General features: G+C 39.5%; 2 protein-coding genes across 2 annotated transcripts in view; one reads left to right on the top strand and one right to left on the bottom strand.

Annotated features, from left to right (window-relative positions):
• The window catches only part of LOC120790722 (intestinal-type alkaline phosphatase 1-like), an 8,285-nt gene extending 4,650 nt beyond the window's left edge, over nt 1-3,635 (bottom strand). The window contains exon 1 of the mRNA XM_040128539.1: nt 3,587-3,635. Coding sequence (XP_039984473.1) covers nt 3,587-3,635 — 49 coding nt within the window. The remainder of the gene's footprint in view (nt 1-3,586) is intronic.
• Nucleotides 3,636-10,198: 6,563 nt separating this feature from the next.
• On the top strand, nt 10,199-14,714 carry srek1ip1 (SREK1-interacting protein 1). Its single transcript, XM_040127818.1, has 5 exons — nt 10,199-10,376; nt 12,128-12,175; nt 12,564-12,722; nt 13,016-13,097; nt 13,417-14,714. The coding sequence occupies exons 1-5, from the start codon at nt 10,364-10,366 to the stop codon at nt 13,673-13,675; spliced, it is 561 nt and encodes a 186-aa protein (XP_039983752.1). The 5' UTR covers nt 10,199-10,363; the 3' UTR covers nt 13,676-14,714.
• The last annotated feature ends 481 nt before the right edge of the window (nt 14,715-15,195 follow it).

The raw sequence follows: 15,195 nt of genomic DNA on the forward strand, positions 1-15,195 counted from the left end.
TACTGTTTTAAAAGGTTGCTTTAATTTAGTTCTACCTCTTTTCCCTGAAGTGTGCATTATAGACATTTAAATGTTCCTTTGATGTGGTAAATGTATAATAAGTCTTTTTATTCTGCAGTCCCTTTAATAGAGAGAGAAAAAATGGCTGCCCAATTTGTGTTGGCATCCAACACTACACAACCGTGTCTCTTTCCATTTATTTCCCCCCATCCACTGGAAAAAACTGTCCAAGGGAAGAAAGGGAATGAGGTCCAACCTATTCTTAAGAGTATCATGATTGAGTGTTGATGTGCTCTGCTTTTCATGTCAGAAAAATGGTCATACCCCCCCTTTCAGAATTTTTTGCATTTAAAAGACCCCAATAATTTCCCCCACTCACCAACTTGGCTGTTTCCATGGCAAGTGAAGTGGGGTTAGCATTTTTCTTCTGTGAGGTAGTGGAGACCACCTTCTACACAAACACAACAGTTAAAGTGTGAAATGAGGTTAGTTGAGCCAACTTTGCTCCACACGACCAGAAGAATCGAATTCCCAGCGAATGGCTCTTGCCTCATGAACCCGCAAGGCTGAATCTCGCTACAATTCAGGGCTCTGGAAGACCTCTGCTTTTTCTGCCAACCACTCACTCATTGCCAACAGGGGTTTGCAGTTAGTCACATGTGCCTAATCAAGACTGCAATAAAATCATAGCAGCAATCAAAGAGGCCTCACATGATGTGGCCCACACCACATGAACTGGAAATACCGGCAGCAATGTGCTAGAGCAGGAAAACTTGTGGAGGCATGTCTTTCTGTCCATTTGTTATGGGTTTGCCCCTGAGAGAAAGTCTAGCTTATGTTGGGAAAGTCAGATTAGTTTCCGGCAAGACAAGTGTAAACACCTGGTGGCTGTTTAAGGTCTTAGCTTGGATCATCCATCCACTGAAAGGTGCTTAGGTGGTTTTGTTGGCTGATTATATGGCAAGCTTGAATGCTCATGGGAAGGCAGCGAACTCCTGGGAATTCAGAAGACTAAACAAAAACAAACCAATGCACAACAACAGTTTAAGAAATCCATTCCCAATGTATACTTTATATACATTTCAGTAATAGAGCATTCAGTTTCTAAATTTAAAGCCATACCTCTGTTCCAGTATCATATTCAGATGTTATACATAATAAATATAACTTGGTCTATTATGTATTAAAAAATTCAAACACTTGTTCTCATTTGTGCTACCTACTACCTCCAAGGGGTAGATATCTAACTTTCCTGTTGACAGAAAAAACATATTTCATGTATTTATTCCAGCAAGCAAAACAGTAATGAACAGTAATATTATGCAGGCGGGATATGGAGAAAAAAAAAACCAAACAAACATATTTTCCTGGCCCCGGATAGACAGAAAGTATATATAAGATGGTTATAATGTAGCAGATGGTGTTCTCTGTGCACTATCGAGATCATATAGTAGAGGAAACTGTACAGTGGCGGGGGTTTTCGTCCTCATTTCGTCTGCTTAAACAGATTTAGTTGTGTTATGTTCAGATGTCTCCTGTGGTTGTAAGTAAATTCCTGCAAAGATTAATAAAGTATCTATCTGTCTGTCTATCTATCTATCTATCTAAAGATAATCATTATCTATATAAAGGACTAATACTACCACCTGATGCTTGAATTGTTTATTCTGAATTTATGACGACAGTTGTAATGGGGAGACATTAACCATGTTTAAACTGGGACTTCTTGTGTTTGAATCAGATTTGAAGTTTTGAAGTTGTGAACCAATAAAGATAAAATACCCAAAAACCAACAAAAAAATGGGAGAATGGGACTTGCTGATTGCCTAAGCGCCGACGCTGACCATTAGATCACAGCGTTTCTGGTTTGAGTCCAACTGGGGATTTTCGTCGCATATAATCCATCATCTCTCTCTCCCCTTACTCCCTGTCAGTTATGTACTGTCCACTGTCTAATAATGGCCAAAATTGCCCTTAAAAAATGGAAGAGCATCCATATAAAGGGGAAGGATATGCATAAATTCATGACTTCTTATGGTCAGTCCCTTTCAGGAGTTGCCCCAAATTGTATGGTTGATTTGTAGAAAATCAACCTTAAGAAAATCTTAAACAGATATTTTTAAGGTGTTTAGAAATATACACTGGTTTTACAGTTTCACACATACCTCTTCACACACACTAGCATTTCCTCATTCCCGCATCTGGACCCTGACTCAGACTCCACTACAAGTAAATTACAAATTTTATTCTCCCCTCTGTTTCCCTCCACTCAGGTCTTAACATGCTGGGATCGTTTAACCTATAGATTCTGTAAATTACTGTGGTTAGCCAAATTTTGCGTCTAGATTGCAATCCATGGACCGAAATGTTTAGGTTCAGCTTGTCAAAGCAAGGATATGCTGTACATGTGGGTGGTGCCAGACCACACAACCACATTTTCAAAGACAGAGCTAGATCTTTCCCTCTGACATTTAACAGATGGATTTTAAAAATATTTTTTCAGTTATGACAAAGATCGATCAAAGAGAGACTGGGCTAAGGATATTGGAGGCGAAAGTAGCTGATGCCTGAGATGATATCTTAAAGAAAGAAGAGAATCAACCATCCAATAGGGAAAGAAAAAGAGGGAAGAGACAGAGAGACTGCCAGATCTTAAAGACAATAAAAACCGAGACAGCTCTGGTGGAACAATTAAACTACGTCTGCAATGATGCCTGTGATCTATTTTGGCCTCAGCACAAGAATGAGCCCCCTTCCTTCGAACACATACTCAGAGTGCCATCCACAAGACAGATGAAGAATATATCTAGATCAATTTAAGGAGGTACCATAAATGCTGTAACTCGTTTTTATGTGAAGCGCTAGCGACGGAGATCCAATCTTTGTACAGCTGGAAGGACAGTCATAAAATGTTTCACTGCTGGCATGCAACCCAATTGGGGGGCAGTTAGAAGTGAAGCACAGAGAGACCCACGTCCCAACTCAAGGCAGCTACTCACAGCAGCTACGGCGAGAGATTGCTACCTCAACATCAAACAGTCTGACAGCTCTGAGAAGTGGCCCCTCTTAGTTTTTAATTGGACTCATAAAGGAAATATGGAGTTTATCCTAATTAGGCTATAGTGTGTGTGTGTGTGTGTGTGCATGTGTGTGTGAAATGGTGATGGAGAGTAAATTAAAGAGACTGGTTTGGCAAGAAACGGAGAACATGTGAGCATGAGAGGGATTGAAAGAAAAGTTTATATGTGTACAACAACGACAGTGTATGTGTGTGTGTGTGTGCGCGTGTGTGCGCAAACATGCCTGCCTGGCTCTCCTGTGATGTGTTATAATTGTGCCTGGTTTGTTATGTCTGACTTGAGACCTACAAGTTATAACATGGAAAAAAATAAATTGCAGTAAACTCATATCCAGGTTGATAGCTCCAGTTTCTGTGAGCACAGAAAAATTACATTCGACACCATGTCATAAAAAGATGCTTTCATGGGCGCATTGCAACCAGATCAAATCTTTGCTTATGGCTGTTGGTTTGCTGACCTCTTTCTCCCTCTCATAGCAACATCATGAATTTAAAATTCTGACTCACCTGCATGGCCACCTCCAGTGAGGAGAACTAAGCTTATCAACACTATCATCCTGCCTCTGAGCCTTAAAGCCTCTTCCGCTGTCAGATTTATTTCTCTTCTCTTCCCAACACTGTTATTGTTCTCTTTCACTCTCTTCTTAGCGATTCATTTCTTCTTCTGCTGCTTCTCCTGCTTTCTTGAGCTTCAGAATGCTTACAAAATTCCTATCTAACACAGTATATCCTTCTTCGATAATGGCTGCCAAAGGTTCTCACCTCCAAGATATCCAGAGAAGTAATAAATGAATGATGGAAAACAATATAATTTTCCCTTCACCTCTACCATTTTGGAGCCTTCGCTTGCATCTTCTGTAAAGAGCCAGAGGCAGAGGAGGAGGGGGAAACAAACTTATTTGGACAAACAAACACATATATATGCACCACCAGCAGCACTCACCTTTTTACCAGTTTGCGTCAGAAATATCCATCAAATCAGAGTGCGGACCCATTTCCCTCGCGACGCTGCCCATCTTTTTCCTCCTCAGTGCATCAACTCAAAGTGTTTTTCCCTCTTGGTCCTTTGCGGACACATGTCTGTCAGCAGCTCACACAGGTTTTTGCTTTTCAGTTTGCTGCATGAAATGTCAAAGTCAAAGTCTAACAAAGGGTTTAAGGAATGCAGAGAAATAAACAAGTGTGTATATGGTGTACATTACAAACACAGACATGTGAAAATAAATGTGCACTAATAAGCTAAATGTTGACTGAAAACCAGGATTATGCGGGAAGACAGAAACCGTACATATCCAGAAAGATACATTCCTATTCAGGATGGTCGAGCATGGTCTAATGGGAGAAAACAAGAGTTTTACCTGCCTCGCATTCCTCACCTCCCACTCAACTAAGCACTCTGCTTACCCTAGATCTTCTCCACATCAAAGAGCCCTCATTAGAGAAGCCATCACACATGCACAGAAAGATTCAGGGAGGGAGAACAAGAGAGCTGGGAGAGAGGGAGGGAGGTGGGAAGACAGAGGAGGGTGAGGGAGATCAATCACACTCCACATACAGAAGTATCATTCAAAACAAATCAATTCCAGCTGTTATTTGCCTCACTTGGCAAGATCTTGGAAAAGACCAGGCAGAACACACAAGAAATAGCCAATGTGCAAAAAGACTCCTAAATGAGCTTTTATGTTAGTTAGAGTGAAAGCAAACGAAGCACAAGAAGATGAATGTTAATAAATGCGGGAGTCCAGTCAGTGTGATGGAACAGCATAAATTTGGAGCCTACTCTGCTCCCTCATATAGCTTTTGTTTTTCCTTCTGAAAGGATGCCAAGAGAGTTCCCTTTTCCTGCATGGCCACCCAGGCGTGATGCTCATGCTTGTGGGCTGACAATGTGTCAGGTGGTGAGGTAAGGAGACTCCGCGACTGGCGCTTGAGGTCAGACGTAAGTTTATTTTACTGGGTAGGCCTCCGTCCAAAAACATCCTCTGCAGCGTCCTCAGCGTCCGCCAGGTGCTGACCAGACAGAGCCTGTTTGCAGTGCAAGGAGAACTACTTAGAGATGGACAGCTTCTTTCATTCAGCTAGTATAGAACTATTCATTTCCATTTACAAACTGGGCATTCAGGTCACACATTCATGCACGGATTACCCATAAGCAACGTAACTGACATTTCTCGGGGACCACACTGGACCACCCAGAGGACTGCATGTACAGTAGATAAATTCACAGGGTTTTAAGCAAACTGCAAGCTTCAGCGATGTCCTGTAAGCACAGCAACAACAGTAACTTTTTTTTTTTTCTCTGCCACAGTCCTCACTTGTGTTGTTGTCCGTTGACCCACAGAATCATTTTCAAAATAGATATGGATAATCTACCATGTTACTGTTGCACAATGGTCAGTGAATCACAGTGAGGACGTGTGTGACCAGAACACACTCTAGGCCTCCTTCCGCAGTAATCCAGGCATCTCAACCTTCACTGATCCAGAATAAATGCTATGGAGGCAACATAGATGCCCCAGCATTATATTTTTTTTATCTGTCTTCTGTATGTTTGTTAACTGTTCAGCCTTTATCTGCTGCTCATAATAAGATGTTTTAGCATTTAGCTTGAAGCATAGCTGTACCTAAGTATAGCTTCACAGGCCCAGTAGCATGACTATAGACTGTAAGTCTTGTTTTATGAATATTTTGTGGGAGTTTTGCTTCTTTATACTACACAAAAAACCTGTTTTTCTGTGGGAAAAAAGTCCCTCATACCTTAACATCCCGCTGCCCCCAGACCAGTTCTCCAGAGGCTTGTTGGGTTGACATAAAAATGGGGGACAACAACACTCAGGCTGGGAAAAAGGTTCCAGAAACCACCGCAGTACTTTGTGTGAGGCTGTGGTTTGAAGCCATGTCTTTGACGTGTGTTTGTGACATGAAGACATGAATAATGATTATGAGTTCATGCAAATGCTGGCAAACAGGGAAATACATTTTATATTTTATTGACTGTGAAGCATCCCAGTGGAGTACAGATTGTTTCAATCTTTTGTTTTCAGCTTTGTTCCTAACACACTGTCAAAACTTTATTAAAACCATTTTGCAATAGTTTGACCTTAGTGTGTAAAGGCCATGATTCTTCTCGGTTGAAGAATTTCCCATCAAGGCATGAGAACCAACCATATTTACCTAATGTACTTTTTATTTATAATGTTACGTTTTTTTGTGTTGTGTGTCTTTGCATTGTTGAACAGCTTCAACATCTGACTTACTAAGTGGTTGTATAACTAAGTAAGGGTTTGCTGCCCCTGAGGAAGAATTTCTCTCTGTCAAGCCCCTGCAGTGGCAGTATAATTGGTTTCATTGGAAATGTTTTGCATGCAAGACCACTCTTGGTTCCAACCTCAGTCAAGAAAAATACCCACAAACTCAATGGAAGTATCACATTTACACACCAATTCCCATCAAAGTTTTAAAAAGTTATGTTTTGTTTGTTTCCCCAGAAACAACAAAAGTTTTCGTTTTACAGTTATTCAGTGACTCATAGATGCTGCAGAGAGACATTACTGTCTGTTTTAGACACAAAATTTAGCAAAATCTATTCTGAGATATATGGTCAGAGGTGTGACATCTCAATTATAGTGTATGGCTTTACACTGGAGATTTACTGGATATACTAGGACATTACAATTTCATAGCTATAATCTCCTTTGTTGTTTTTGTCAAGTAAAAGAGGGCAAATAGAGGACAGACATAGGTGACATGAGGCTCAGATAAGGATAAAAGGAAAACAGCAGCAGCATTGCAACTGAGGAATATTTTACTTTGGTTTTATTGTTGTCAGGGAGCTTTTTATGATATGTGCAGAAATCCAGACTAGTTTGTGAACCAGCCTGTCAGCAGCTACCAATAAGGGCCTCCTTAAAAGGCCCAATCCTTTTTTGGGACCATATAAATTTGAGGTATATTCACAGTTAAAGATCTTAAAATGCAGATAGGAAATCAGCAGTCAGTGTGTTTCCTTTTTTACGATAATTCAAAATCCAGGCCTGAGGCTTGAATAACAAAACAAGATTAGCAGGTTAACCAGCTAATTTTGGGCTTGTTTTCAGCCACCACAAAGGTGGCTAACATTTAACTGAGCTAGATCACCTTGGTGACCTTCATTGCTCCGTTAACCTGCTCCGGAGCAGATTCAGTTCAGCTGATCGGATACTGTAGATCAAAATGTGTGAAGAGTCCACCTGCTAACCATTCAGCTTACTGGTAGAACAGAGTCATCATTTCAACAGGCTCCTAATATCAAACGTGCTGTGGTTACAGTAAACCGACAAGTACTAATTAGAAAGGAGTAATACACCTAGGCCAGAATAACTTTGCTTTCCGTGATCATTTTATTTAAAGCAGTATACATACGATGGAGTCCTCATGCAGTAGTTCAGTCAGAATGATCTTACATCAATCACTCATTTCATTCCAATACTCACTCTAGACTATTTAACATGATGAAAGTGAGTTTAATGTTTTTTTGTGCATGGTCCCTTACAAATTTCATAAAGCAAATAAGTTAGTTAGTTGAATATTAATTTCTAGTGCCTTACTGACCTAACTGCATGGGGACCCCCCTTGATCTCTTTTATGGCATGTGACTGACTGATTATAACGCACACCTCTACCTCTTTCTGTGAACAGGCACATAGCTGAACAAGTCACCCCGGGGTTAACACAACCAGCTAAAAACTAGCTTTGTGAGACTGCTTATCCAGGGCAGACAGAGAGGGAATTAGAGACGCCAGAAAACCCAAACAGAGAGTGACTAAGTTGAACTTAGAGCTTTATGTGCCTTTCAGTCAGTTTTAAGGAGACAGCTCTCAGTTTTGTACTTTGATTTCTGAGTACCCTTTGTTTACGTTTGAATCACATAGTGTGACTTTGAGAAAAATGCAGTTGACTTTGAAGATGAATACGTTGAAGCGTTGTTTTCAAGTGGAAATATTACAGTAAACAGAGGCATGTGTGAGTGAAAACAGAAATAAAGAATAAAACTTGTGAAAGCACATCTGGAATGACAGTTTGAGATTACATTACTGTGCATGTAACATGATATATAGTGAATTTGTGGCTGGCAGTCCGTCATCCCCCTCAGACTAGTGGTATGCATTTCTTCCACTGTATTGGTGTAGACAGAGAAATGACAAATATAATTATAATTCTTTTTTCTGTGTGAGTGTATTATGCATTTTTCTATCTTGGGCTTGAAACCTACTGTACATCCCATGGAGGCACATGTGGTATTAGGTCATTTTTCCTATTTGTATTTATTCAGCCTTTTCTCCCTGTACTGTAGCAGCAGTTGCAGCCTATTCATTTCAACTAATTGCAAATGATTTGTTTTACAAGGGTTGTCTCTCAAAGGTCTGTCTTCCATGTGTTCTTTGCACCTTCCAGTGGCTGAAAAGTGAATTTAACATTACTCTACAGCAAGGAAGTCACCGTTCACCGAACAGCTGCACTGGTTTCTGACAAATACTCTTTCTTTTAATCTCTCACCTGAGGCAATAAACTGACAGAGATAAAAAGATAAAGCAAACTCCTTTGAACTGTATCATAGCCCTGTTTAGTAATTGAGGCTTCTTAACAGCAAGCCCAGATATGAATAACTGAAGTTTAAAAAAAAAAAAAAAAAAGCCTGGAGTAAGGCTTTACTTGAACTGGATAATGTAATGCAAATTTTTCAGATGAGACAGATTACTGTGCTAAAGAAAATGTACAAGGGAAACACAACAATTGCAATATTTAACTGAATATAAAACAAAACGACAAGCATCATTAAAACAGGACACCCTAAGGCTGACATGACAGTCATAATAATATTTTCCTTTATCTATATCAGGGGAATAAAATCTCTTGGAAATTTCATTCTTGTGCAAGCAGCAGTTTCATCTCTTCAGTCATATAAAGAAAAGATCAATCATATGGGACGAGAGAGGCTTGAAAAGACAGAGTGATAATACAACACTGGTGCTAAAATTTCCACAGAATTTTCATTTTTATCATGCCTCAAACATTTTAATGCAAAAAACATCACCTACTCTACAAAACCTACCCAGTTTTGTGGGATTCTGATGATGAAATTTGTGAAACAAAGTGCAGGTATATCTGGCCAGTGGCTGGAAAAAAGAGCACGTGACACACATGTTTTTAAGCATGTGATGTGACTACACGAGCAGAAGGAAAAATAAAGTGCGGTGTTATGGATCAAAGTCCTCTGGCTGCACTTCAGACTGTGAGGCACCTTATCGTGACGCATCAGCTGATTAAGTAACAGTGACTGCAGCCCACTAACTTTAGTTTTTATTGTAAATAAAGTGATTCACAGCATTAATTATGGCAAAATGGTCACTGAGGCAGATGGCATCATCAAAAGACCAAGATTTAGATTGTTTGTGTGTGTGTGTATATGTCTGTGTGTTTGTGTGTGCCACAGTCACAGACATGATAATGAGAGCATGTCTGGGGGCCCCACATCTGTCGACATTTTCCATCTGCCAGTCTGACTCTGGCCGCCTTCAATTAACCCCTAACTAAAACCACAACTGGCTTTGCTGGGAAAGCAATATTACTTCTGAATATTACTTCTGAAAAATTCTTGCCATTTTTTAAATCGAGTAAGGTCACGCAAGGAATTACTCAGGATCGGGGAAATTCAAGAACAGCATACAATATAGACTTTAACGTACACTCACTATATGGTCCAAACTTTTCCGCATATATTGCACCACTCTGTGTCAACCTCTGCCCACGTGGCACCTTAATACCTACAAATAAACAAATGAACAATGAAAATACGACAGAGGGTAATAATTGTTTGCTAACCCCCTAATAATGAGTTATTCAGTGAGTTAATAATTCACACAAGTGTCAACATAAGAGAGAATAGAACAGTTTGCGTCTTCAGATTTACTTTGATTTAGCTGCTGACGTTTTTATATATATTTTTTTTCTTCTCAGTTCATCAAAGACGCCCTAAACGTATTTGTCAAGGACACCCCTTTAAAAATCAGTGCAATCTACCGCGCCAAACTTCAGTCCAGCTGGTGGCGGTAATGCACCGGTAATTCGGTTTTCCGCCAGTGAAGAGGGGAAACAGAACAAGAGGAGGGGAACCCGGTAGTTTCCAGAGCAAATGTTTCCGGCCGAGGTCATTTTGAGTGAGGGCCGGTGTTAAGTCGGTACTTGCGCGCTTTGTCAACAATCCCCAAAGCTTTATACTCTTTCGTCTTTGCCGTGGAAAACACAATGGCTGTTCCAGGTGGGTAATAGAGTTAACAATGTATATAAGCTGCCAATTTCAGATGTATCGCCCACGTGGTTTACCCTGGAAATCTAAAGTTTACGAAAGGAACGATGGTTAAGTGGCGCTAACCTTAACGCTAGCCTAATACAGACCAAACACCTTCTTAATAGTCGGTATCTCCCGCATCCAGCGAGAAGCACACACGCTGGTTTAAAAAAAATAAACTGACTGTATTTATCTCTTCATAAATGTCTACACCTATAGTGCTGTAACACACAGAAGTTAATAAGCAGTAGTTGAAATGTCTTCGTGTCTCGGTGAACTGTTAAACACTGAGAAAAATGTAGCTGCTCCTAGTGAAAGGTCTGTTAGGAGTTAGTTGCAGTGCTCAATCAGTGGAGGTATTTAGCAACACCTACAGACATGTACTGTATTCTTTGGTAGGAATTAAAGTGGAGCCTCGCAAGTTATAGAACAGGGCACATTAATGTTATATGCAGTTCATATACAGTACTGCGCAAAGGTTTTAGGCACTAAAAGTAAAGCCAGGATGCTTTCAAATATAACGGAGAGCTGCAGGAATTACGTTTTTTTTTTTTTTTTTTTTTTTTTAGGCCTGCTGGAAGTTAGCATCATCCTTGTTCCTTCGACAAAAAGCCAGTGGGGATTTTTTTTTTCCATTGGCTTTTGGAGGACTGCAGAAAATAGCCTCTGTGAAAAACACAAGTTTGATACTTACACGTGTTGTTCAGCAAGATAATCTTCATAAATGAACACCACTCGTATGCTTTTTGAAGCCTACATTCAATCGCCAGAAGTAAAACCGTTAGGCTATAAACGGACTACACTACGGTCGCATGACTACGGCGTCACCGCCATTGAGCCTCCGACGTGTATTGTGATTTAGCGTGCTCGCCTCTTCTGCAAAAGGTTTTCCTCTTAGAAAGTTAGTAATAGTTTGCAAGAGCTTGAGTATAAACACAACAAGGCTGTAAGGGCGGACTGGTGAGGAGATCGGTTTTTCGTGTTCGGCGTGATGACGTTTAATGTCCCCGACAACTGTATGTCATAGAGTGAAACGTGAAAATGTCTAGGGCCTGTGTTAACCACAGACTTTATTTCAGTCATCTAGCCAGAGACCCATTGAAACCGGAACCGAAAGTATAAAAAAAAAAAAATGCCAACTTGCTTCGGGGTTTTAGGACTCATCCCTGCAGCACTCTGCGCCATGAATAGTTTTTATTTATCTGTTAACTTCAAACAAAGTGCAGTAAACAGATCCAGAGCAATATTTGGTGTGAGCAGCCTTAGCCTCTGAAGCAGCACCAGTTCTCCTACGTACAGTTGTGCAACGTTTTTCCAGGTACTTGGCAGCTAGGTTGTTCTTTGGATTTAGGCTGTCTCAGTATCTTTGGTCTCGTAATGTAATCCCTGACTGGCTCCATGATGTTGAGATCAGGGCTCTGTAGGGACCAGACCACCTGTTTGCTGGACTTCTTATTCTTCTTGTCCCTGAAGATGGTTCTATATGACTCTGGCTGTCTGCGTGAGGTCATTGTCATGCTAGTGAATGTTTTTGGGACCAGTCAGACACCTCCCTGATGGCATTGCGTGATAGATAAAAATATAAATTCCTAAAGTGCCTAAAATTTCCACTTGACTACATATGGGTAACCTAATGCTCTTTTTATTGGACATCCATATGTGTATGTATATACACACACTTAGTTACTTCACACAATTAAAAAAAAACTCTTGTCTTACAGGTCCAAACAAGGACAACATCAGAGCTGGGTGCAAGAAATGTGGTTACCGTAAGTAAAGCTTTGACCCACAAGTTCCATTGCAAATCAAAGGAGGAGGTTTTTTGTGTGTGTGCGTGTGTTGCTGTGAGTCCCTCTACTAACCGAGGGAAATGTGGGTTTGTTGGAGTCATGATAGACTCTGTTTTAAAAGTCCAGTGTGTAATTTATTCACCTCTTACGGTCAGATTTAAATCCAGCCATATTGATGGTTATTATGAGTAGTAAAATTATATTGAGCAATATATTTACCAGAAACTGAGTCATATTTCGTTACAGCGGTTGCAGGGGTTAGGGTTATGATTCCAGAACGTAAACAATGCAATTGTCCTGCTTAGTTGTTATTGTTCATCCCTTCTCTCTTGGGTTTCTGGTTTTTTTTTTTTTTTTTTTTCCCCAGCGGGCCACTTAACGTTTGAGTGCCGAAACTTTGTCAGAGTCGACCCCCAGAAAGACATTGTTCTGGATGTGAGCAGCACCAGCAGTGAGGAGAGTGATGAAGACATACCTACAGCTCAGCGCAATGAGAAGCTGGGGCGAAGTGGCCAGCGTCGCAGAGGTAGGAAATATAGATAAAGATTTTTTTTTTTAAGTACTATAAAGCTGTGTCTTGCATAGTGTACCTTCAAAAGACAAGGTAAATATTTCCACCTGTGAAACTCATCAGGTGGATTTTAGTGATTGTACATAGATGAGCAGCAGAAGTAGCCCGAGAAGTGTGAGTGGTTGAAGCCTCAATTTTGCTACTGTTAGACATGCTTATTCAGATGTTGATTTAATTGCCTTTGTACTTTATGAGCAGCTACAGTAAAAAGTATCTTGACTGTTCCGTCTACAAATTATGCATGTTAGGTTCCCATGATGATAATGATGCTGACAATAGAAAAGAGAGGCACAAATGGAAGAAGAGCAGAGACAGAAAGTCAAGAAAAAGGTAACTTTTTCCTTTCTTGCAATTTTTCTTTTTCTTTCTTCCACTGACACTGAGCCTAAATGTAACTTTTTTTATACTTAAATAGACCTCTGACAACAGAAACATAAAGATATGTAAATATATGCCATGCATGTAAAGATATGCTCTATCTATATTGTGTGAGTGGATATACTTAAACAGAAAATAGGCTGTTACAGATTTAAAGCAGACGTGTACTTTACGTCACTCATTGTTTTATTTTTATTGGTTTGCTTTTCTTAGTCATTCTACAGGTTTGTGGCCTTTCAAACCTTTGCTTTTTGTGTTTTTTACTCCCTAGATCTGTTTCGTCATCGAGTGACGAGGAGACAACAAAGAAAAAAAAGAAACGCAGCAGGTCCTACTCCTCATCTGATAAAGAGAGGAGGAAGAAGAAAAAGAAACTGAAGAGCCAAAAGAAGAAAAGCAAAAAGAACAAAAAGGAGCACGGGAAGCATCACAAGAAGAGACAGAAGAACAGAAAACATGAATCGTCCTCCTCTTCTTCGTCGTCTTCGTCGTCTTCTTCCAGCTCCAGTGAATCATCAGACAGTGATTGAGACAACTTAACTGTAATTATTCTCCAGTCCATGAGGACTGTGTTTAGCAGACAGTGTGTAAATAAGGCACATACAGTCAAAGAATCCAATGCAGAGAAAGGGATTTGAATACCTATAAAAGTATAAAAAAAGCACACAGAGTACACTGTACATTGCAGATAAAGGCATTTTGGAAACATGTACAAAGCCAGGGAACATATTCTGATGTGTTTTTTGGGTCACACTGTAGAGTTAACATCAATACAGACCCACAGTCATTTCACATTGACAGTTTTTTTGAGTCTTCAGTGACATGGTGCAGTGTCATTCATATTACTGAATATCAGTGTAAGGTTTTTCAAGTCCAATCAAGAAATGTAAGGAAAAAGCCTGGATATCTTCAGTGTAACTGAGTCCTATAATAAGTCTGAAGTTCTAAGTTTCTGGATGCTGTTCTTTTTTTTTGTTTGTTTGTTTTCTTTTGTTTTTTCTCTTACACACTTTGTTCCTTTTAATCTTTCTCCTTGAGATTTTACCAACAAACATTTTTAAAATGTCAAACGTGAATGCAAAACATGGTTCCACTCTCCACAATCTCTGGTTTACTGGGGATAATAGCTAGGATCAACAATGACTAATAGTTGTGGCTGACATAATGGCAACTGTTAACAACAATCAGCTCATTTCTTTGTCAGTACTAACTAGTTGGCAGCAGTTGAACCACTGACTACATCAGTTCACAAAAGAGACTTTGTTTTTCTTTTTTTTATGTATAGAATTGTTTAAATGTTTAGACTGTACTTTTGCTCAGATACAATGAAACTCCTGATGGTTCCTTATAAGACAATGTGGCTGCAAGTAATGCAAATGAATTTTCTCATTTAACCAACAATAGCTTTTTGGAAACCATCTGGACATTTCAAATATTCATTCCAAAACATTTATGTGTTGCAAAAGCTTGTTTATTTTCTATTCACAATTTACCATGGATTCAGTCGGCCTTTTTTGGTCCTCCCCAATAATCGTTCTTTTATTATAATAAATATATATTTGTATCAAAGTGTTACTCAGTTAATTTTGAAATCATTCATAATTGTGTCATTACAGTAGGTGACAAGGTAGAAAATCATCATGGTAATTATGATACCAGAGAAGCCAGTTGACGTCTTACATGGTAAATCAGCAGGTACAGTCGTTTCCTGTAGAGGGCAGCAACACACCTTCATGAGGCTGAAGTCCCATGAAGGAATGAAGGACAATGATCCTATAAGTTAAAATGATACGCATTACACTTTAAGTTTAATATAATTCATTTGCACCACGTAGTTTTATTAGATTGTAGGAAAAATCAAAGTTTGCTCTCAACCAACATGATCTTGTTTGCGCTCTCCAATCTTCTGAATATTAGAAAAATAAAAGCAAAACAAAATGTTAATAATACTTTGCATTTCTTCGAACAATAGATTAGAAAAGAGGTAAAACAGTAAACGACAAAGGGCCCATTTAAAAAAGATTTTATTATTAGACAATGTCTTTGTTTT

This window comes from Xiphias gladius, chromosome 6 (genome assembly GCF_016859285.1).
Source record: "Xiphias gladius isolate SHS-SW01 ecotype Sanya breed wild chromosome 6, ASM1685928v1, whole genome shotgun sequence".
Lineage (NCBI taxonomy): Eukaryota > Metazoa > Chordata > Actinopteri > Istiophoriformes > Xiphiidae > Xiphias > Xiphias gladius.